Below are 22,773 nucleotides of genomic sequence, written 5' to 3'. Positions count from 1 at the left end.
TGTAGCCTGTAGGGCTCGATAGTGAGGCTGTATTATTAGGCGTCGGGTAGGAGAGAAGACGCGCCCAGTGAGGAGCAGAAAAAAACGGGACATCTTCTTTATCCTGTTCTCTCCCAAGTTTCCAAGGATCCACGGTGGAGCTCGGGCAAAGCGGGAGAGTTCGAGGAGGGGGCTCCCTTGGAGACAGGGCATGGCAAGGGTATGGCAGGGCTAGCTTGGCAAAGTCAGGTATGGAAGAGGTCACGAGAACGGAGGCGAAGGAAGCCGGCCGTGGCACGCAAGAGCATAGTTGACGGGATGGTGCTTTGCTATGCAACAAGTGGCCTGGCACGTGCCTGGGCTGGTGTTTCTGGATGTCCCTTGCGGGTTGCATCTCGTGGGAACCTGGCCTGTCTTTTTTGTTTAGTTTATGATGTGGCGCTGGATCCCCTCCTCTTTTTCCCTTTGAACGTGTCAATGTTGACATTTATGTGCATGGCATGGAGAAGTGATCAACAAGCGAGAAAGTTTACCCGCCGTCAAGGCTCAAGGTCATGGCAGGTCGAATATCGCGACGCCTCGAGATATGCATGTACGTAAGGAATTAATGGGTCAGGGGAAATGTCTCCTCCCCGACCAGGCTGTGGTGGATTTGCAGTGGGCTGCAGATGAAAGGCCTGAGGTAATCGCAGAGGAATGTCATCGGCGGTACGTATTGTCGCCGCGCTAGGACCGCGAAATTGCTGGTAATCTGAGCCGGAGCTTGTACTCGTACCTGAGGCGGATGGAATCTTGATGGAAGCTGCGGAACAAAGTTCCCCTTATCCACTCCGCCCAAGGGACAGATGAGGTAAGGTATCGACTACCTTAGCGAGTGTACACAGTAGTAGTCACAGCAAAGCACCCCAGACATGCTGGGTGATCACCCCCCCCGGTTTGCCCCCACCCCCTGGTCCACGTCAGGCAAATGTGCTGCATTGCTGTGCTTGGGGGTCGAATTGCATAATGATAGGTATCGTCCCGCCCACACACACACAGTGACTACACTTCCCAATTCTGACCTGGACATTACCGCCCTTCTTTGGCTCTCCGCTTTAGCGTCCGCGCTACAACTACAAACATTTCCTACCCTCGCACTTCACCCTTTTCCCACTCGTATGGTATCATTCTCCCTCCCACGAAGCTCGCGACATACCTGAAAGAACATTCAACCGTCGGTCGTCTCGTCAGGACGCAAGCTTACAGCAGCGCATACTGCAACACCCTGCTGCGTGTGCTTTTTTGAAACCATGACGTTTGGCGACATCATCGCCCGCCAACGATGGACCCCGAGCCTACTCTCCCCCTCGAGCGCTCCGTCTCACAACACAGCGCAACGTCCATGAGAAGCGTCCGCTCTGCTACCGTACGAGCCAAACGATCAAAGCTGAACTCCCAACCCTCGAGCTCCGCGAGCTCCATCGCCGCCTCCGAAGACAAGTCACTGACGAGCTTCCCCTCCTTCTCTCCCGACTCGCCAAGGGGCGAAGACGCCTTTCCTCCCCCGCCCCTGACACCGGAACCCGAAGCGCCGGCCACCGTACGCAAGATTTCAGATACCAGGCCGGGTCCCATCTCCCTGCTGGGAAATCTGACTGGCTCCTCCGCCGAACAAGCGGCTCGTGATGCGCTGTTTGAGGACTCGCCTATTTCGATGCACAAAATACCAGGTGCTCTTCACCATTCGGACGATGAGCACATTGGGCGTCTCATTGCCAGACACGGAGCTGTTGCGCTTGTTAGACAGGTTGCGACCGATTTGGCACAGCGCGATGCTCAGATCGCTCAGCTGAGGAGAAAGGCCGACGAAAGGGAGAGGGCTTTGCGGAAGATCATACTGGAATGCGGCTTATCTAACCTAGACCTCGAGAAGAGACTCAGAACTATCGAAATCGAGGTCAAAATGGAACGCCCCGGCAACCGCCGCAACGAGAGCGGTCTATCTGACCTCATGAGCGATGCCATGCAGGATACGGTCAACGTTAATGTCTTTGGACAGACTGATGGAAATGATGCAACGATTCGCGCCAGCAACCTCTCTATCCCCTCGAATCCCGACGGAAGAGGGACTGCGAGAGGATGGAAGGATTATCTTTGGGGAGGAACCAGCAGGAAGGGCAGCATGCCCAGCAGCGTCAACGGCGACGACATCGGGAGACCTGCCACGGTCGTTAGAGCACAGTCCACTGCCGATAGGCGGCCCGGCCTTCAGGATGACCTCTTCAGCCCACCTAGCGAGAGCGTGCCGCCCGAGAACGTGCCACCAAGAACCCCCAGTCGAGCGTCTAGCATCCAGTCGGGGCCCCCTGGATCGCGCAAAGCCTCAACTTCGGTCGCAGCGAGCCTCATGAGACTGGTGGCCGGAGGTGCAATCAACACACGCGAGGGCGGTCCCAACCGTGGAAGGTCTAACAGTGCTACCCAACCGCAGTCGCAGTCGATCCCGCGAGCGTCTTCAACTTCCAGCGCCAAAACCACACAGTCCAGCCGAGCGGTCTCGACGGCAGGCGGCCCCAAGGCTCTTATGGCAATGCGTAGAACCACCGGAACCGCGATCGCTTCTCCGGTCAACACCACCGCCAGGATCCAGCCGCAAGAGAGATGGGATACCATGGTGAACAGTCCGACGAACGCGACCTCTAACCGTCAGGAGAGTTACGGCCCCGTCGAGATGGATGCAATCCTCCCACCCGAGACCCAACCACCAACCTTGACGCATATCTACAATAACTACATCGGTAGCGAGTATCTTACTGATCGATTCGGCTTCATCTACGATCAACGTAGGAAGAAAAGGCAGCGTGAATCTGCGCAGATGGCGCGTCGCTTCAAGCAGAGCGGCCGTGCCGAGATGCTATCAAACGGCCGTTCGGATTTAACTTCGCCAATGATCGAAGAGGAAGAGGAGGTGCTCCCGAGCCCGGGGAGCGAAGAACGGCCTGGCAGTCCGTCGTCCACGGAGGAACGCGCAGGTGAAGGCAAGCCCAAGAAGTGGCAAGATTACCTCAAGCTAGCCACATTCCCTACTGAGCTGTTGTCTCACACCCCCTCACTCAGCGCCCCATCTCTGGAGGTGTTGGAGGGCGGAGAATTGGGACTGAAGTCACCTGGATTCATTGCGGCTGACGAGCGAGGATTCGTACCGATTGCGAGCACCACAACCTCCGTTATTGACAGCGAGGCGACACCCCCAGTTGAGACTGATGCCGCTGCAGGAATGGTTGTCAGAGACGACACAGAACCCGTGAAGCTCCTTCTTCAACACATGGGCGATTTGCACGATTCCCTGCAGAGGGACAAGGCGGCCCGTTGGAACGAGTTCCTGCGCAAAGTCAGGGCTGAGAGGAAACGAGATGGCGAGGCTGCAGCCGCGGCAGCCGCCGCGCTTGCCGAGGCTCGCTTTGAACGGCCAGCCATGACCATACCCGAAGCTGCCATAGCCGATGGCGAGCTGATTGGAATCACTGGCCTCGGGAATAAGGGGAAGGTTGGGCGCGCCAAGAGGTCGGAGTTGAGGAACTTAGTTCTTGGTGGTATCCCAGTCAACTTGCGCGCGAAAGTCTGGTCCGAGTGCTCTGGCGCAACCACCCTTCGTGTCCCAGGATATTATCAAGACATTATTGCTCGACCGGATGAAGATGATGACCCGCTGGCAGTGTCCCAGATCGATATGGACATCAACCGCACTCTGACTGACAACATCTTCTTTCGCAAGGGGCCGGGCGTTTCGAAGCTCAAGGAAGTGCTCAAAGCCTACGCCCGTCGAAACCCAGAGGTCGGCTACTGCCAGGGCATGAATCTCATTGCGGCTAATCTACTGCTGATAATGCCGTCGGCGGAGGACGCGTTTTGGATTCTGACCAGCATCATCGAAAACATCCTGCCATCTGGATACTATGACCACAGTCTCCTTGCATCTCGCGCAGATCAGCAGGTCTTGCGTCAGTATGTCGTGGATGTGCTCCCCAAGCTGTCGCAACACCTAGACGATCTCAGCATCGAGCTGGAAGCGCTCACATTCCAGTGGTTCCTCAGTGTCTTCACTGACTGCCTTTGCGCCGAGGCTCTGTTCCGCGTCTGGGATGTGGTACTTTGCATGAATGACGGGAGCACCTTCCTGTTCCAGGTGGCGTTGGCGTTACTTAAGCTTAATGAAACGCAGCTTCTGCAGTGTGACACGCCGGCGAGTGTGTACACTTACATCAACCGCCAGATGACGAATCATGCCATCAGTATCGACAACATGATCAAGGCTTCTGACGCTCTGAGGAAACTGGTCAAACGCGAGGATGTGGAGGCGCGCCGCGACAAGGCGATCCAGGCGGAAAAGGATATTGCCAGGCAGAGAGACGAGATGAACGCAGCCAAGAAAGCAACGAAGACCAACGGGAATGGTAATAGCAACGGTAACAGCCATGACAGCGCCCAGGAGGAGAACAGGGCAGCTGAGCCGGATTTGGGTGTTCGTGAGCCATTACCGATTGAACAGGACGTGCAGACGTGAGGATTTGGCGAGAGCAGCGATTAGCGGACAGGTGGAGGAAGCGCGATGATGCATTTCAGGTGTTTGAATGGACGTCCATGATACCCCCTCTGTCCGATTGGGAAGACACAAAAATAGCGTCTTTTTTTATTAAAATCACACAATACACGATCTCTCTAGCGATGAAAGACGGACATCACTGCTCTCCCGTGACGTATGCGTTCAAATATCGTGCATTTCTTGTCACTAACGTACTCGGGTCTTACAACTTGGCCTTGCCGGCCTTCCATTCTTGTGCAAACTTCTTCCCAGCGGCGACCCTTTTCTTTTCGAGATCCTCCCTCTGATCCCAAATCTTCTCTTCGCTCTCGTAGTTCTCCTTGCTGAGCACGTACGCGCTCTCCTTCCACATCTCCATCTTGAGCACGGCGTAGACGCCAGACTTGCCTCTCTCGGTCAGCTTGCGGTTAGCAATCAGCTTGAGCGCCTCGTCGAGGCCGCCCAGCGCGTCGACGAGCCCGGCCTCGAGGGCGGCGGGGCCGGGAAAGCGCTTGGCCTCGAGGACGATGTCCTGGTAAATTTTTGGGGATGCGCATTTGATGCGGAAGATGGCGGACATGGGCGATTTCAGGGGCGCGCCAAACTCGAGCTCGTTCATGCAGAGGAAGCCCTTTTGCGGGTTCATGACGCGGTAGTCGTGGTGCATTGCGGTCATGAAGCCGCCGGCGAAGGCGTGACCGGGGATGAGGGCTACGGTGGGCATCGGGTACGTGAGGAGGCGCTTGAAGAGGGCGTAGAGGGTGTCTGGGAAGAAGCCCTTTGTGGCGAAGGCGTGTTCGAGATCGAGGCCGTTTGAGTAGAATTTGGGAATGGCGGAGGTGGTGACGAGGACGCCGACGGGGTGGGCGAATTCTATAATGTCGAGGGCGGCGAGGAGGGCTCTGCAGAAGGGGGTGGTGAGGCGGTTATCTGGGGGGGAGGACCAGGTGAGGAGGTAGACGAGGGGTGCTGGGGTGGTGCAGACTATTGTGCCGCCTTCGTGGGCGCCGAATTTGGGAATGGGGATTGTGAAGAGGGGGTTTTGGGAGTCCATGATTTTTGTTTCTTGGTGGTTTGGCGAATATGGCGATGAGAGGATGGTGGTGAGAGGATGTAGGTGAAATGTAGTCAAGATTCGATGAGGGGATCTACGGCGTTTCGGCACGAGTAATCTTGAGGACAGATTAGTGCAAGCGATGACTTTCAGTGATCCCTTAGGGCCTTGTTTGAGGATTAAACAAAAATGGTCTGGCCTAGATGATGGAATTACTGGTATGAGGATGGACGAGGGTTGAGATGATTTGAGGTCACAAAGGCTGGAAGTTGAAGGGATCGACGGATGGGTTCCTGTAAGTAAGCGCTGCTGACCTCGGTTCGGCAAATGGCACTAAGGCAGACCTGCCTCAGATGCAGTGATGATTAGAAAATCCAACGTTCGGCGGGCAGTTTGGCTGACACCCTCCCCCAACTTCTAGCGTATTGCAACCTGGCTGTTGTTTCCATGCACAAACATCAATCCTCCAATCACACAGCTTGTCATCTTGTCCTTTCCAGGGTTTTAGGACGGATGGCGTGCGTTTTCCCAGCTCTCCTCTTCCTCCTCCGGTTCATGGGGTCAACGGGCTTTCACATGTGAAGAGAGAGCCCCAAAAGGAAGACACCAAGCTGCTGCGCTTCTGATGCACCCCAGAGTCGTTTAGCCATCCACGGATCGCTCAGCTTTGCTGAGTGGGTCCCACCAGACCCCTGCAGCGCAATGCCTTACGTAAGTCGACATCCCACTTTCTGGTATCCAATCAGCACCTGCCATTGACAGAGCTACCCCAACTCAACTGCTGCCGCGTCGTAACTCCAGTGGTGGTCCCGCTGGGTCCAGTGTCGGGTCGGATCGTCCGCGTCTCAAAGTCGCACTTCTGTCCTCTTGCAGGAAGGAAAGCAGAGACAATAGATTGGAGTTTCTCTTCTGCACACCGCCAAATCCCGCCAAAGACAGCAATTCCTCCGCAGCCATGGCGGAGAAAGACGATGATCAGAGGACCGTCGTCTTCTTTCACCCAGACCTTGGCATCGGCGGTGCTGAGCGTCTCGTCGTCGATGCTGCGGTCGGCTTGCAGAATCGAGGCCATAAGGTGGTCATCTTTACCAGCCACTGCGACCAAAGTCACTGCTTTGAGGAAGCTCGAGATGGTTCGCCTACAGCCCCTTGTCCCACTGCTCACTGCACATTTGAATGAAGAGTGTATTTTGATTTGTCCTTCTACTAGGAACCCTCGACGTCCGCGTTCGTGGCAACTGGCTCGTACCCCCCTCCATCCTCGGTCGCCTTACGATCCTCTGCGCTATCCTGCGCCAGCTCCATCTCCTCATTCAAATATATGCGACACGCGAACTTCAATCCCTAAACCCAGACTCTTTCTTCGTCGACCAGCTCAGCGCGGGCCTGCCGCTTCTCCAGTACCTCTCCCCCAAGGCGCCCATCCTCTTCTACTGCCACTTCCCCGATATGTACCTCGCCCTCGGCCGCGAGAAGTGGTGGAAGCGCCTCTACCGCGTGCCCTTTGACTGGGTCGAAGAATGGAGCATGGGCTTCGCCGACGAAATCGCCGTCAATTCGGGCTTCACAAAGGGCATGGCCACGGGCGCGTGGCCCACGCTGGCGAAGCGCAAGAACTTCAAGGTCGTCTACCCCTGCGTCGACATTGCGCCCAAGAAGAACGACGAGAAGAAAAAGCTCGGTGAAGGCAAGGGCGAGGAGGAGGCCATATGGACAGACAAGAACATCATTCTGAGCATCAACCGCTTCGAGAGGAAGAAGGACATTGCGCTCGCGGTCAAGGCCTTCGCAGCGCTGCCTGCGGATAAGAGGAAGGGCGTCCGGCTGGTCCTCGCGGGCGGATACGATCCACGCAGCATCGAGAACTGTCAGTACCACAAGGAGCTCGAGAAGCTAGCCGCGTCGCACGGATTGGAGACTTTTACGGCCAAGAACATCATCACGGCGCTGTCTGCGCCGGAGCACATCCCGGTGCTATTCCTCCTCTCCATCCCTTCAAGCTTAAAGGACTCGCTTCTCCGGTCCGCCAAGCTCCTTGTCTACACGCCTTCCAACGAGCACTTTGGCATCGTGCCCCTCGAGGCTATGTTGGCCGGCGTGCCCGTCCTCGCGGCGAACACGGGCGGGCCCAAGGAGACGGTCGTCGACGGCGTGACGGGTTGGCTGCGGGCGCCAGACGAGGTCCTGGAGTGGACCGTGGTCATGGATAAAGTCCTCAACAGCCTCAGCAGGGGCGAGCTGGAGAAGATGGGCAAGATGGGTGAGCAGAGGGTGCGCACCGGCTTCGGGCAGGAGAAGATGGCGGAGCGGATCGAGAGGCTGCAGGACGAGGTGGCGGCGGAGCCGAAGATGCCTCCTCTGATGAACGCCGTGCTCAACTTTTTGGGCATCGCCGTCTTCTTTGGGTTGGGACTGGTCACGTCGCAGATGTTTATCAATGCAAAGCAGAGGAGAGCTTGAAGGACGAGGTCAGGCCGGAACGTTTTCATCATGAGCCGTGATTTCTTTCTGGTTCTTGTGCAGCAAATTGGCTGTATGATATTCTAGCCGTCGAATACTGATAGATTTGTTCTCGTGGCAAAACAATACCCCTTGAATCTGGTTCTACCTACTCACTTACCGTATTTGATTGACTTGCGTGATCTTCCCCACATGGTGCCGGTAAGCTTGGAAATGATGCTATACCTTGGATGACCCCCACGTAGCGGGGTAAACACTGGATGGCACGCAGCTCTCAGGTCTCTCTCTCCGTCACTGAAGCCGGGTGTCTCATCTCACTTCGCGTCTTATACCTGCACAGCGCCTCGCAAATGTCGACCGATGCTGCGCCACAACCAGACCCGGCCATGTCAAGCCGCAGCGCCCTCGTCGACTTCTTCTCCCGGAGCCTGACGGCATTTCAATCATCAAAAGATGCGTTCCGCGTCGTCGGCACTCTGCCTCGTAAGTCGACCGCGACGACGCTGACCGGCAACGACGGCGGCGATACTGCCTTGGTGCCGCGGAGGCCGGATGGGAAGAGGCCGGTGAAGAGCCTCGTGGTGTTGGATTCTTCGTTTAACCCGCCCACGCTGGCGCATCTCCGGATGGCGGTATCTGCGATTCGGGGCTTGCAGGGGAGGAGGGGGAAGGAGAGCGCGGCTGGAGCTTCGGAAGCGGGAGCGGCTAGGGGTCCGGGAGGACCGGTGAGGTTGTTGCTCCTCCTGGCTGTTAATAATGCGGACAAGAAGCCCAAGCCGGCGGCGTTCTCCGTGAGGCTGGGGTTGATGTACGCCTTTGCCGCGGACTTGCGGGATGAACTACGACGGACGGACGCGGCGACATCGTTGCGGGAAGACTCGGTGGGAATACCGCAGGAGGTGGCGGAGAAGGTGGAGATTGATGTCGACTTTGGGTTGACGGCGATGCCGTACTTTCACGACAAGAGCCAGGCCATCTCGGACGCGAAGTTCTACGCGCAAGAGGACGGCGAAGAGGGAGAGCCGGAGCAGGTGTACCTGGCGGGGTACGATACGCTCATCCGGATATTCAATCCAAAGTACTACAATGCTCCTTCTGCCTCGACGGGCAGCGATGAGGGCCCAGAGGTCGTGGCACCGATTCGCAGGGCACTAGATCCGTTCCTGGGCAGGTCCAAGTTACGGATCACGATGAGGACGGATGACGAATGGGGCGACGAGGGGGAGCAGGTTGCGTATCTCCGAGGCTTGAGGGATGGAGGGTTGGAAGAGGTCGGCGGGCGAGGGAATTGGGCGGAGAGGGTTGAGATGGTCAGGGGGAGGGAGGACGGGGAGGAGGTCGTCAGCAGTACAAAGGTCCGGGAGGCTGCTTCCAAGGGGGACGCTGAGACTTTGGGACGGTTGCTTAGTAGTAGGGTGAAGCAGTGGGTGCTTGAGGAGGGGTTGTATCGTGAGTGAGAGGGTGGCCAGCTTTGGGGAAGATATCGAGACCATGTTCTTCGGTTCGGAACATTGATGACGAGTGCCGCATGCGTTGGTTGATCCAGGCAATCAAGGCAGGAGCGTTCCAGTTCCAAGGTGGCCATCGTTTAACTAAGCTACCTTATTCAAACTTGGTCACAAGTCCGCAGGAGCTGGACGTATTTCCCTCTTTCAAGCAACGAGGGCGGCCGATCACCGTACCTCCGCCGCATATTGGGACCCCAAAAACATGTTCAGCTACTCATCACGCAGGGCAAAATTGTTCTTCTCGATCCCGTTGGCCCATCTCCCCTTTGGCCCTCTCCTCAGCCGCCAAACAAATCAACAAATCCCCAGCAACGTCAAAATCTGTATGTGCAGGATGCAAGTTTTCCCTTGCCTTGATGCCTGAATTATTGACATCTTTTCCAGGCATCTCTACAAAAGCGAGCCCGCTCTTTCCATCTTTTAACGATGAAAAGTTTTGCAGTGGCAGTTCCGGTACGTACTCTCCCTCATCCGTTTTTCACCAACCCAAATTCTCATTGGCTCAAGGCACCAGGCTCCATTACTGATGCCAGACCCACCCACCCTTCCTCTCCAACGTCTATAAAACGTCGCCTCCCGACCGCGTCTCTTAGGACATTCTCTTCTTCTTTTTTCTTCATGTCGACAATACTTCAGAGAATCATTTCTATAGTATTCGACCTACTCTTGGTTCCCTAAAGGAGCTACAGATCCCACCCTGGTTGATGATTGATATCCTCGACACCCTAGAGTGAAGTTTACTCTGGTTGCTCTCGCACTTTCCGCAAGGAAAGCGGTTCCTTCCCTCGGGAGGGAACTGTATAGAGGGCGGTGATGATCTCGTCCCCGTTTGCGGTCTTGCCCTTGGGCGCGCGGACGGGGTGGGTGTCGATGGACGTCTGACAGGCCTTTTTTTTCTCTTTTTCGTTGCGCGCTGGAGCTTGCTCTGGGCGCGAGGAAGAAACCTTTTCACAGCATTTGTGACATGTGTCACCTTGACTACACTCCGAGATACACCAATGCTCTCCCATGGTCTTTCTCTATTTTGGTTCAAGGAAGATTGATGTTCTTTAGTCCAATACTCACCGCGTCATCCATTACACCGTGGAAGGCGAGGTCCACAAACGTGGCTAACATCTGAATCTGCGGAATGTTGAATGATTATTTTTTATCGTGAAGTAGTTTCGACCCTGGCGTTTGCCCAACACCATGGTCGCTTTGAAGTGCCGACGCATTATGGAGATCCAATTGGTCAATTCAATGTGCTGGCACTGCATCACCCATGCTGGGATGACTCCCGCAACGCCGTGGAATCTGGACATGGAATGCCTGAACCGATGAGATGCTATTTTTATCTACCGGTCCTAGCTTGAACCTCATTTCGTCTTCACATTTAATGATATCCCAGTCTCATGACTTTCTCAATACGATCTGCCCGAGGCATAACTCTGAGGCCGACCGGACTCATAGTACCCATAAGCCAGATCACTGGCATCGTGCTCCTCCCTTCGGGGACCGGGAGCATAAGCCTCAAAGGAGCGCGGCGTCCGTGGCATCTCGGCGTACGTCTCTGGCGTCGGAGGTCCAGTGTACCCCTCGCTGGCGTACCATCCATTCCCGCTCGGGTACGGCGCGCCGCTGAGGTTGCCCTCGCTGGCAGATCTGAGCTGCGCGACGTTCGCCGCCTCTCGCGAGAGCTGTCCCCAGCCCGCGGGCGCCGCAGGCGGTCTCAAGAACCCTGGGGCCGGAGCAGGCGAAGATGCCGCCGTCGAAGCAGCGGCAGCAGCAGCGGGTCTGCCGCCCGCCGCTGATATATCGAAGCAAGCGGCGTGCACGAGGACGAGGCCCGCGACTTTGACGAGCGTAAAGACGACACCAAAGAGCGAGGAAAAGGCCCACAGGCCGACGATGGCGGCCAGGGCGGCGAAGCCGGACATGATGCTCTGCGTGGAGGCGTACTTCCTCACGCCGAGGTCGCGGGCGAGGTCACGGCCGTTGTAGGACTGGATGAAGAAGCCAAACTTGACGACGCCGAAGAGGGCGGCGAGGACGAGCCAATGGGTCGCCAGGAGGGTGCCGACCAGGAGGATGAGGTAGACGTTGCTGTGACGGTGCAGGTTCGTGGCGAGGCGGTCGTGGAGGACGGCCTGGGAGGGGGGCGGGTGGAGGTTCTTTGGGTTGATGAGGTTCGTCACGGGCGTGTCCGGTAGGGGGCCCAGCTCAAAGGATGAGGTGGAGAGGTTAGGGATGGATTGGAATGCGTGGAAGGCGTTTTGGAGGTTGCTGAACATGGCGGCTGGCGTGAAGGAGGCCGTGTTTGAGCTCACAACGGCCTTCGCCGCCGGGGGGGAGTTGGACGATGAGGAGCTGCCGCTGCCGCTTCCACCGCCGCTGCGTCGCTTCTTGCGGTGCATTTTGTCGCGGGGAGGTCTGGCGTCACGGGAGCGAGATCGTGAACGCGGCCTAGAGGAAGAGGAGGAGGGGGGGTCTTGGCCTCTGGAGGTCGGTCTGAGCGAGTATTCAGCGACATCCCATCTCGAGTCCCGCGCGGATGACGTCGGGTAGCCATAGGGCTCGCGGGGTGCGAGATATGCCGAGTCCCTTGGGGGAGCGTCTGAGAAGGAAGATCTCGCCATGGCCAAAAGCAAGTGAGTGAGTGAGCAAGCGAGGAGGGCGTGAGAGGTGAGGAATGGGGGCAGTGTTTTAGAAATCGAGAACTGCCGGACGATCAAATTCCAACGCAACAACTGCGGGCAAAAACTCACTAGGTTGCTCGCGTGGGAAGGGGAGTTTGAACGAGGGAAGAAGCTGGAGAGGTTCGGCCGGCCAGCAAGGGAAAGAATTCGTGTGTCTTTGCCTGTCGGATGGATGCAGCTGCAGTTGTACCCGACCCTGGAAGCGATTGGCGGGGGATGTTGGGGTGGAGCCGCTTCCGGATAGCCGTCCCCAAGATGAGCGTCGGGACTTGGCGAACTACAACTGTGCAAATAGCAACTTTAGATACTCGCCTGCCATTGATATCTGGATTTGCACGAGAAGAGATGGCTCATTTTCAGAGGCTCTGGCTGCGTGGAATATCTCAAGGTCAAAGCGATGATATGTGTGCCAAACCTGGGACGGCCCGTTAGCCCCAGGGGAAGAGGGGGCAGCTCCCCAAGGCGCGTCATCGCGGCCCCAGCCATTTTCTGGGATCATTCCAGAAACTTTCCAAAACCACGTGCAACGTGTGCTTCTCCGTCAAGAGATCCATGCCAACAACACTCAATTGATGGACGGGTATTACTGACTAACAGCCGTATCCGGGCTCAAGTCCTCTAGGGGGTTATCTGATTCCAACCTTCAACAGCCATGTATACCTTGTGGAAGCTCCGCTTCTCACACTCAAATCCTGGTCAACTGACACCTCCGTGGGCCTTAGGGATAGACGCCTTTGCCTGGCTCATTCTGAAAGAACGAAGACGGGAGCTCAAACGACGGCTCCACCTTCTGCACCTGCTGGACGCTATCCCTGATGATGTCGTATCCAAAGTTGTATGCAAAGAACTCTTCCGGGTTTTCTGCACATTGTGTCAGCGGCTTCATGCACCCTCATGATCGCACAATCCGACGTACTGGGCACCTTGTCCGCGGGAATGAACTTGGCAGCCTCTTCCCGGATCAACTCGGGCTCCTCTTGGCCTGCATTACTAAAGATCTGCATCACGCTGGCACGGTTCCTGCGGATGCTCTCGTATACTCGCAGGCGGGCCTCGACGTCTCTGACCTCAGCACCCGCAAACGCGATGCCGAGCGCGACGCCGTCCTCGATGCCCTGCGCACCGCCCTGGCCCTGGTCTACATATTTCACCTTCAGCATCAGCAGATTGTCTCAAGGTGGACGGGAAATGCTCTCGTTGAACTCACGAGGTAACATGGGATGCGCAGCGTCGCCGGCCAGTGTCAACTTTCCTTTTGTCCAGCTAGGGATCGGAGCTCTGTAGAGAAGTGCCCACTGTTTGACCTCGGTAGCTTTGCTGAGAAAAGTGTGAGCCTCATTCGTTCATTCACAGGGTTGGTTGGCAGTTACTCAAGAATGGCCAAAACACTCGGGTGGAAGTCGCCATATCTCTCAAGCAGCTTGTCTTTGCTCACAGAGGCTTGCCAGTCCTCCTTCTTGATAGACTCAATATCGTCGTTGTTGAAAATGGCGATAAAGTTGTGTATTTCATTGCTGCTTCAGTCAGCAATCCGGACGTGACTTCTGCTTGCTGTCTCCCACTGTCAGTGTAAGAGCAGAACCAGTTACTCACTTTCGGCAAGGATACGAGACCAGGCGCTTCTTGTCCCCGACCAGAAACTTTATCCGACCGTCATCGCCTTCATTCCAGAACCGCGTGACCGGGTCCGCCTCGACATCGGCGGCCGGTATGAGGAAGCGGAAGCAGAAGTTGTAGTGACCCTGAGGCGCCGCGGGGTTGGAGCGGCCGAGAATTGCCTCGACCCCGATGGTGTGGACGCCATCTGCTGCGATCACCACGTCGCCCGTCACTTTCTCGCCGGAAGCCAGTGTTATGGAAGCTTCCTCGGGGTCCTGAGATGATGTGTTAGTCAAAGTCTACGGGGATGCCGCAGAACGTCGGCACTCACATACGCCACAATCTCGCTCTTCAAGTGGATTGTAGCAGGCCGACCGAGTCCAATCCTTGGATTCGCATGTCCATTGAAACCATCCGTTCCTGTCCCTTTAGACTCGACCAGGCCGTCGGCCTCTCCATTGGCAGGCTCTTCCGGCTCCGTCGCCAACCTCTTTAGCTCCTCATGTAAATCGACGCGGTGCGCAAAGTACCACGGTGCCCCGTACTTCTCCTCGATGTAGTCCTCCCTGCCGACGTGGAACTTCTCAAGCGTGTCTCCCTTTGCGCGGAAGCTGCACTTCACGAGCACGAATTTTGCCTTCACGGGATCGAGGCCCCAGGCGAGGAGGGCGCGGGCCGCGTTGGGGCACACGTGGATCGCGGCGCCGATCTCGTTGTTGAGTGCGGACCGCTCGTAGACGTGGACCTGGTGGCCGGCGCGGCGCAGACCTACGGCCGCGGAGAGGCCTGCTATGCCGCCGCCGGCGATGAGGATCTTGAGAGGGGCCATTGTGGCATACAGTGATGTATTCCTTCGGTTCTTTGTTTACCTTCCCTCGAAGCGGCTGCTATTGCATGGGAGATGAAGAGTCGTACAGAAGATAGGCACCGTAGGAAAGATCTTTCGATCACATACTTTATGTATGTGTACAACGTAGCGGTTCGTCCGAGGTGGGGGATGAGGGGCCGATGGCGCGACGGCGCGACTGCGTCTCAACTGCAGGCGAGGAAATGCTAAGTCCAATGATGGACCATGTCTATTGGCTCTGTGATTGCGCACTAGAAGATGCGGGCCGACTTAGATCACGGACAAGGCCATCCCTCCGGACAAAGGAGACGGGGTTCCCCCACGAATCGATTCGAGTGGTCCCGAATCTGGGGGCATCTGTGGTTTTGAGACCTCCGTTCGGATCATGATTCCCTTTACAGATGGCAATGCTTCTGTCGACGGGGCGCATTCCTCGTAGCCTCCCAACCGGAACTCAGTAAAACGCCAGATTTATGGATCAGAAACGCTCGATCTTGCTAGATGAAGGGACCCTTGACTGGGAACCTGGGAATAGGTCGGACGATGGGCCAGGGAGACCAGTTGACAGGCCCAGTGAACAAGCAGCTGGTTTGGGTCTGTGCGGCTTTTGGCCGGGCAAAGGTCACATTAGCAGTGGAACGTCGATACGTAAGCTCCTATTCTTGCATACGAGTTTGGGTATCAATGGTGGGCGGTTGTTATCCTGGACATAATGCTTTTGTGGCCATGAAAACGATCTTTGAAACCGTTGGTTGGAGTCTTGTAGACAAGGAGTCGTCTCCCCGGGTTCGCTCGACAGGGAATGGTCCGGGAACAAGGATATGTGCTCCACCAAAGAGGGTAGCCAGGTTCATGGGTCACAACCATGGGGTATCGTTTTGGCCGCTTCCGGATTGTGAGAAAAGGCCCTTGCGATTTATAGCTGGGTTGGACGAAGGGTATTGATTTCTATTTTGGGCTACTGCATGAGTCCAACCCCCTCCGATGCAGAGCAACAATGCAACGACGGACGGTTTGAGAAACGCATCCGAGGTTGGAGATTGCCAGCAATCGTGCAGAGTCAAGAAGCCCTTGCTTATTCTTTGAAGAGTGTGGCTACTGGTTTCGAAGACTGACGGGACGTGGAAAGGAGAAATTCTTTGAAAAAAAAAAGAGGAACGAGGAAAGCAACGTCCTCTGTTCTTCGGTTGGAGTATTTTTGAGATTTGCGTTTCCCGCAATTTCTTCTTCGTTTTCTGCTAACTAGCTATTGCAGACTGCATAGCTGTCAGCATCACGGACCGCAACAATGCTGACTACGAAGGAAGTCACTTCGGACGATGACCAGGAAACTAAATCAATCAACCAAGCAAAGGGTCCGGCTTCTCGAAAGAGCAATGGGAGGAACCTAAGGAGAGCATTTAAATCAAGCCGAAGACCAATACTCTAGAACCATAAGTCAAGGTGCTATGTGGCAATGTGTAGATAATGATAACGGGGGTTCAGCAGTAGGTTTGGTGTCTTGCAGTGAATATGCTTTTCATAATGGGAATCAGGGGCTGGATTATAACCACAACGTCAGTGATACATAGGACAGTAGGGGACATCAGGCCTTTCAGACCAGTCTCCTACTTCCATAATACGCAGCATTGTCAATCTAAAAGTGAGATCTCTGCTTCATTACAACAGCCATAAGGCAACCACCGCCTGTGATCACTAATACGTATAATGCAACAAATTTCCTTGCTTTCCATGATCCCGAGTCAATCGTCAAGAATATTCAACTGATGACTTCTTTCCCTCATCAAGTCTGGTGAATCATATTGTACTAGATGTAACTTACTCGTGGAGGGCAACTTAGATGCTGAAGACTTCTCGAAGCGATGGATCAAGATCATCTTCTTTCAAAGCAACATCCTTTATCATGTATGATACAGAGCATCACATTTATTGGTGAGATTGGATATATCCATCGGAACCAAACGCTTTGCCTAATCGTTCAGACCTTTCTACATCAGAAAGTTTCCTGTGCCGGTCTCATATCCAACTCGTGGGTCCAGAGTGAGCTCGGCTGTTGTGAGAGCCAGAGATACAGCTCTCCAACATCCTCCGCCCGCATTCGTTTGCCGGTCTTGGTGTTCTCGTTGTCTTCATCGATGATTCCGCCGTTGGCTATGGCATGGACCACGTGCACACCAAATTTGCTATGCTCCTTGGCAATCGCCTGCGCTACCATTCTCGCCGCCGCTCGAGATGCACCATAGGCGGCATACTGCTGATTCGTGCGCATGGCTCCCAGTGTTCCCGTGAAGATGATGGTGCCCTTCTTCGCGCCGTCGGTGTCGGCAAGTAGCGTCTGTCCTCCATTCTGTGCATACATGAGCTTCAACGCTTCCTGCGCAAATACGACACCTCCGGTTGTGAAGGTGCTCATGCTGTCGTTGAAAGCCTCTGGCGTCTCCTCCAGGAATGGCTTCTTGCTAGAGTTCTTGACGTGGTATATAGCGAGCTTCAGTTTGAGGTCCTTGAAGTCCGCATGATCTGCGATCTGCTGGAAGGTCTGTCGGAGATTTTCGGGCTGTGTATCTGTAGGGAACGGATGGAGGATACCGTTTGAGGACTTCCGTAGATCGGCGGCAAGATTCTGGAGGTTCTCGGGGTTTCTGGCGAGTAGAGCAACTGCGAGGTTGCCATGCTGAGGGCTGGCTAGAATGCGAGCGATCCCTGCGCCGGAAGTTGGTCCTGCACCGATAATAATTGCGAGTCCTTTTGGTGCCATTTTGTGTTAGTCTCAATTTGATGACAATTTCGTAGTGCAGGTTGAAGCTACTTTCTGATTGGGTTGACATGATTTCGAATTGCAGTGTCTGTCTACATCCCATTTATATACCTGTCCACATATCTCACTAAGATGATTCTAGCGCGGCTGGCTGGGCTTCCTATGGCAATGGACGTCATTGATCATCCGATCCGTGCTCAGGCCGTGTTCCGCGCCGACTTGCAATGGAACACATTGAAAGAAATTCGGGGATAAGACGTCACGATTCGCTCAAGGCGCCTATGTCCGATTTAGTGGCTGTAACCTGCTGACGGATGTTCCACTGGCTGACTAAATCGCCTTGTATGGTTGCCTTCTTAATTCGCACTCGTGAACGATTTGGTCTAGCGGGAAAACAAGTCCCTTGTTGGTTGTACCCTCTCGTCCCAATATGGGGCTCTAATATAGTCGTGCAAGAGACTGAGATCAACAGCACCAAAGTTCGAGCAACGGCTAAAGAGCTGTTAGAGAAACAGCAGAAGAGCACAATGATTTTAGACATCAGGTATAGTGATCGTTCTATAGCTTCAGGAGCAAGTTCATTCGTCGGGTTTAAATTATTTGTCACATCAGATTGTCTTCGAACAGTACGAGGCCCCACCTTTAACGTCTGCTGTAGCAGTTAAAGAACGGGCGAGAGGAAATAGGGCATTGCCTGGTCCTGCCACTTCGCCTCCTCTTTTAGTCTCATCTTTCCTGTCCTGATTACTTGAGTATTCATACAGCGATAATGAATGCATTAAGAGAGACTTTGGCGATAGCCAACAGAGTCCCTTCAAACGAGGAGAGTATTGGTAGAAGATGCTTGAAATATTTGGCAGATTGAAACAGACCTTGGCCACAAAATCATTCCAAGATGACTGCGACATAAATGAAATAGGATTGAAAGCTATTTGGGACGACTTCAACGAATGTACTAATTGCAAATAGGTCTGGAGTGTGAATTGAAGGGCAACACGCCTGCAGTCTTCAAATTGCTTGGGTTACGATCGTAATCTGGGTTTCAAGTGGTAAATAGCAGATAGTCTGAACCAGTTCCTTCGTGGTCCTAATCTCTCCCGTTGAAGACATCACAGCCCGCCATTCAGCCAAGCAATGGCGTCATTGGTATTGTTGAACTTGAGAACGAGGAGTTTGACGTGATTGCGTGCTGCTTCCCTCTGCTGGAAATTGGAGCAAGACGTTGTTCCCGAAATCCGGTCTCTACGGAAATCAATCCTCCGCTCGAATAAGTTGCACTGAAATCGGAAACCCCTGTTGGCGTATGCATAAGCGAAGAAAATTGGGCCAGGCAAACGCTCCTGAATTCCAATTGCACCCTCTTCATGGTCAACTGCATAAGTGTCGAAGGCTGATGGAGATCCGGATATGGCGACATGGCGGGGTTGATGGTCAGCATGTCTGATAAGTCGGAGAAGTAATTGCTGGGGGTTTCTTTTGAACTTCCATGATTCACAATCCATTCAATTCGAGCAAGAACGCGAAGTCCACTGCTAGGTTCCTCCATTTTCGATAAATTCTTCAAGATGGCCGCAACACACTACTTCTTCATCATTTACTTGGAGTACATTGCGGTTCTCTCTGCTATTACTATCACAGCCTTTTTACTACAAAACGAGGTTGTCAGGTATCGAGATAGAATAAAAAACCTTCCTGGTCCCCTTGGCTGGCCTGTTGTTGGCAATCTTTTTCAGGTACCTGAAATGTCTACACATCCTGAAAACATGAGATCTTGTAGAACAGAACTAACATCACATAGAACTCAGGCCAAGTGCCAGCAGAAACGTACCGGATCTGGGCTAAGAAATATGGCCCCGTCTTCCAGATACAGCTGGGAAACACTACGGCTGTTGTCGTAAACACCGTGGAATCTGCCAAACAGCTATTCCTCGGGCAACGGCATGCGACGATGTCTCGACCAACCTTCTACGTTTTTCATGGGAAAGTCAGCAAATCCGTCACCAGCATCGGAACTAGCCCGTGGGATGACTCTTGTAAACGTCGCCGCAAGCTCGCAGCTGGGGCATTGAATCGCCCGCGGGTAGAAAGCTATGCACCGATCTTGAACTTGGAGGCGCGGGAGTTCCTCAAAGATTTATACTCTGAATGCCGTGGCGGTTCCGTGGATCTCGACTTCCGTCCAGCTGTTAGACGCTTCTCCCTCAACCTCAGTCTAACCCTCAACTACGGGACAAGAGCCTCCAACGTCAAATCCCTTGAGGATGATCCTTTACTAGCCGAGATCATTTACGTCGAATCTGAAATTTCGAAATTGCGTGATACTGGGAAAAACTACACCAACTACATACCTCTACTCCGATACTGGGAGCCAATTGCCAGTTACTTAGGCCTGCAGGCAACACCAAAGAATCACGCAATGGACATCGGCCGTCGAAGACTGGAATACAACGATGTCCTTCTCAGCCGCCTGAAGAACGAAATTGCCCGGGGCGAAGACAAGCCTTGTATCCAAGGCGCTGTTGTAAAGGATCCCGAGTCGGCAACTCTTACACGTGAAGAGTTGATCAGTGTGAGCTTGAGTATGATGGCAGTGAGTTTGTCCTAGATATCATCCGAAAGCTCAAGTGGATTATCCCTGACAAGGTTCAGGGCGCCGACTCAAATCAGCCTACCTTGGCTTGGGCCATTCTTCTACTTGCGCACCGCCCTGATATACAAGACAAAGCATATACCGCCATCCGGGATGCAGGAGTTCTACAGCAGCCATCCAACACATATGCTTCTACCAAGGTTGAGTATATAGATGCATTGACCAAGGAGATCTCGCGATATTTCGTCGTCTTGAAGCTCGCACTACCAAAGGCAACGTACACTGATGTCACTTGGGGTTCTGCCACGATTCCGGCCAACACCCTGGTTTTCTTGAACAGCTGGTCATGCAATAGAGGTGACCTGCCCTGACTCAGTTATCATAAATGAAAATCTTGACTGACACCCAAAATAGACCCTGACCTCTTCAAGGAGCCTGAAATATTCACCCCTGAGCGTTGGCTCTCAAATGCACCCGACCAATACGCGCATCAATTCGCCTTTGGTATCGGCGGACGGATGTGTGTAGCGTCCCACCTCGCACACAGTGCCCTGTCCACAGCCTTTTTGCACTTGATCGCCCGCTTCAACATTTTGCCTGCAGATGGAACGGACTCTGTAGAGATTGATCCAATTAAAGGACTAAAAGGCCTCTCGTTCGTTGCCACACCAAAAGGTTTCCAGGCCAAGTTCGTGCCCAGGGATGGCGCAGGCTTGGGGCCTTGGTTGGAGAATCCTAACGAGAGCCATTAAAGGTGATGTGTGGACGGCTTCTTAATGAGAGACGCGTACAGAATGGAACGGAATTCTCATTCTTTTAATCAATTTGGTGTTGCTAGCAAGTGTGAATTTCGCTTTTTCTCTGATACTTGAGATAAGTAGAGATGTCAATCATTACGGGTGGTGAGGGTAAGCAGAGTGATGGATGCCAGTGCTGTGGAAATAAGCAAAAGCAACTTGCGCGACTTGCCATCATAAATTGTCATCTGCCATCATCGATTCGGCATGGGAGTGTGTCAAATGTCTTATACAAACATTCCTTGCAAATTGACATGATGCCTCGACATTGACACTCAGGGAGTACCGGCAAATGCACGTGAAAGAACCGTAAGTATTGAGTGCCGGTTTCCCTGATGAGCTAAGTAAAGTCTGAGGCAGGCCTAGCGAGTGATATGCATACGAATCAAAATCGTGCGACGTCCGAACATCGGGATCAGACAGCATGCAGTCAGCAGCCACTCGCAATTGATCTCAGTGATGGATAACGGACCATGTCGCCATAGGTGGTGCGGGTCGTTTCGCCGAACCCCGCCGGACGCCAGTACTTAAACCACCGGGGTGTATTCTTCGAATAGAGGCTATCTTCAACCCTAGGACTACACATTCGACCATTACCTTACATCAATTTGACCGGAATTCATCACCGAATCTTACTTACCAAGATGGCTTCTCCAAACCTCAACGCCGCTGATCTTTTCGGCGTCAAGGGCCTCATCGCCGTAGTCACCGGTGGGGGAACTGGTACGTCATTCGGCCGTCGAGGAACGGCACAAAAGCAGCGCTCCGACATTCATTGACGTGTTAAACTAGGCATTGGTCTCATGATTGCACAAGGTCTTGAGGCGAACGGGGCGATCGTGTACATCATCGGCCGACGAAAAGAAACTTTGGAACAAGCGGCAAAAACAGCTGTGAGTCTCACTGAGAAACTCGAGCCTATCTACCCTACTCAGGTTCCTAAAATACATATTCAATGACTTTCACCAAGTCCAACTCTTAACGGCGTCTTCGAGGGACACATTGTGACTGACATCTGTGCCTCAACTCCAATTAGAAAAACGGCAACATTCGCACAATCCAAGGTGACATCACTTCAAAGAGCGACCTCGAGCGAGCGGTAGCAGAGATCAAGGAGGCCCACGGATATGTCAACGTCGTCATCGCCAACTCAGGAATCGGCGGACCACCTCTCAAGGGCTTGCCTCCTAACCCAACCATCGCTCAGTACCGCGACTTTGTCTTCGGCTGGGAGCAAAAAGATTTCACAGAGACCTTTGCTGTGAACACCACCGGTGTATTCTTCACTGTCGCAGCATTCCTCGAACTCCTTGACGAGGGCAACAAGCGCAGCAACTTCAAGCAGAGGAGCCAAGTCATCGCGACCAGCAGCATTGGCGCGTACAACCGCAACCCGTTGGGCTTCGCCTATGCAGCGTCAAAGGCAGCTGTGGTGCATATGTTTAAGCAATTGTGGATACTCCTTCCCCTACTTTCCTGGTCAAATATCGTTGCTGACACTTATGAAGGAGTACCACTTTGGTTCCCTTCAACATCCGCGCCAACGTCATTGCACCTGGGTGTAAGTCTAATTCTTTGGGGGAACCTTAAGCATCCTTTCCTGGACTTGAAGTTCATCAGCCATACTCTAACAGCACTCGCTAACCTTATACAACAGTCTACCCGAGTGAGATGACAACTGCAACAGTCGAGGAACATAAGGACGGCTGGCCGAAGACTACCATTCCTGAAGAGAGGGCAGGAGACGTCGAGGATATGGCTGGTGCGGCACTGTTCTTGGTTAGCAGGGCAGGCGCCTACACCAATGGCAATGTGCTCGTGACAGACGGCGGACGCCTTGGAGTCGTGCCTTCTAGCTACTAAGCGGCGTGAAGTTTCAAATTGGGATGCTTGAACTCAGCTAGCTAACTTCGCTATTCCTAGAGTGTAGCTGAGATTAAAATCA

General features: G+C 54.0%; 10 protein-coding genes across 10 annotated transcripts; 5 read left to right on the top strand and 5 right to left on the bottom strand.

Annotated features, from left to right (window-relative positions):
- Positions 1-1,300: 1,300 nt before the first annotated feature.
- On the top strand, positions 1,301-4,522 carry CORC01_02343 (TBC domain-containing protein; the record flags this gene model as incomplete). Its single annotated transcript, XM_022613993.1, has 1 exon — positions 1,301-4,522. The coding sequence occupies one exon, from the start codon at positions 1,301-1,303 to the stop codon at positions 4,520-4,522; it is 3,222 nt and encodes a 1,073-aa protein (XP_022479491.1).
- A 241-nt stretch (positions 4,523-4,763) lies between these two features.
- Positions 4,764-5,594, bottom strand: CORC01_02342 (enoyl-CoA hydratase/isomerase; the record flags this gene model as incomplete). Its single annotated transcript, XM_022613992.1, has 1 exon — positions 4,764-5,594. The coding sequence occupies one exon, from the start codon at positions 5,592-5,594 to the stop codon at positions 4,764-4,766; it is 831 nt and encodes a 276-aa protein (XP_022479490.1).
- A 955-nt stretch (positions 5,595-6,549) lies between these two features.
- Positions 6,550-8,054, top strand: CORC01_02341 (glycosyltransferase family 1; the record flags this gene model as incomplete). Its single annotated transcript, XM_022613991.1, has 2 exons — positions 6,550-6,727; positions 6,805-8,054. 2 exons carry the CDS (start codon positions 6,550-6,552, stop codon positions 8,052-8,054), a joined length of 1,428 nt encoding a protein of 475 aa, XP_022479489.1.
- A 350-nt stretch (positions 8,055-8,404) lies between these two features.
- On the top strand, positions 8,405-9,511 carry CORC01_02340 (cytidylyltransferase; the record flags this gene model as incomplete). Its single annotated transcript, XM_022613990.1, has 1 exon — positions 8,405-9,511. The coding sequence occupies one exon, from the start codon at positions 8,405-8,407 to the stop codon at positions 9,509-9,511; it is 1,107 nt and encodes a 368-aa protein (XP_022479488.1).
- Positions 9,512-10,208: 697 nt separating this feature from the next.
- On the bottom strand, positions 10,209-10,427 carry CORC01_02339 (uncharacterized protein; the record flags this gene model as incomplete). The annotated part of the gene is made up of 1 exon (XM_022613989.1): positions 10,209-10,427. A coding segment is annotated over one exon (219 nt), but the record flags the coding sequence as incomplete, so codon positions are not given.
- A 535-nt stretch (positions 10,428-10,962) lies between these two features.
- Positions 10,963-12,177, bottom strand: CORC01_02338 (uncharacterized protein; the record flags this gene model as incomplete). Its single annotated transcript, XM_022613988.1, has 1 exon — positions 10,963-12,177. The coding sequence occupies one exon, from the start codon at positions 12,175-12,177 to the stop codon at positions 10,963-10,965; it is 1,215 nt and encodes a 404-aa protein (XP_022479486.1).
- Positions 12,178-12,955: 778 nt separating this feature from the next.
- On the bottom strand, positions 12,956-14,665 carry CORC01_02337 (FAD dependent oxidoreductase; the record flags this gene model as incomplete). The annotated part of the gene is made up of 6 exons (XM_022613987.1): positions 12,956-13,098; positions 13,154-13,375; positions 13,445-13,554; positions 13,608-13,751; positions 13,831-14,111; positions 14,168-14,665. 6 exons carry the CDS (start codon positions 14,663-14,665, stop codon positions 12,956-12,958), a joined length of 1,398 nt encoding a protein of 465 aa, XP_022479485.1.
- Positions 14,666-16,676: 2,011 nt separating this feature from the next.
- On the bottom strand, positions 16,677-17,441 carry CORC01_02336 (short-chain dehydrogenase/reductase SDR; the record flags this gene model as incomplete). The annotated part of the gene is made up of 1 exon (XM_022613986.1): positions 16,677-17,441. One exon carries the CDS (start codon positions 17,439-17,441, stop codon positions 16,677-16,679), a length of 765 nt encoding a protein of 254 aa, XP_022479484.1.
- A 1,565-nt stretch (positions 17,442-19,006) lies between these two features.
- CORC01_02335 (uncharacterized protein) lies at positions 19,007-20,783 on the top strand (the record flags this gene model as incomplete). Its single annotated transcript, XM_022613985.1, has 4 exons — positions 19,007-19,102; positions 19,240-20,031; positions 20,091-20,388; positions 20,446-20,783. 4 exons carry the CDS (start codon positions 19,007-19,009, stop codon positions 20,781-20,783), a joined length of 1,524 nt encoding a protein of 507 aa, XP_022479483.1.
- Positions 20,784-21,472: 689 nt separating this feature from the next.
- CORC01_02334 (short-chain dehydrogenase/reductase) lies at positions 21,473-22,691 on the top strand (the record flags this gene model as incomplete). The annotated part of the gene is made up of 5 exons (XM_022613984.1): positions 21,473-21,551; positions 21,621-21,721; positions 21,865-22,280; positions 22,337-22,389; positions 22,486-22,691. The coding sequence occupies 5 exons, from the start codon at positions 21,473-21,475 to the stop codon at positions 22,689-22,691; spliced, it is 855 nt and encodes a 284-aa protein (XP_022479482.1).
- Positions 22,692-22,773: the final 82 nt, after the last annotated feature.

The sequence above is a fragment of the Colletotrichum orchidophilum genome (assembly GCF_001831195.1).
Source record: "Colletotrichum orchidophilum strain IMI 309357 chromosome Unknown Scaffold_13.1, whole genome shotgun sequence".
NCBI lineage: Eukaryota > Fungi > Ascomycota > Sordariomycetes > Glomerellales > Glomerellaceae > Colletotrichum > Colletotrichum orchidophilum.
The sequence above is the reverse complement of the archived record's forward strand: the minus strand, read 5'-3'. Positions and strand labels throughout refer to the sequence as shown.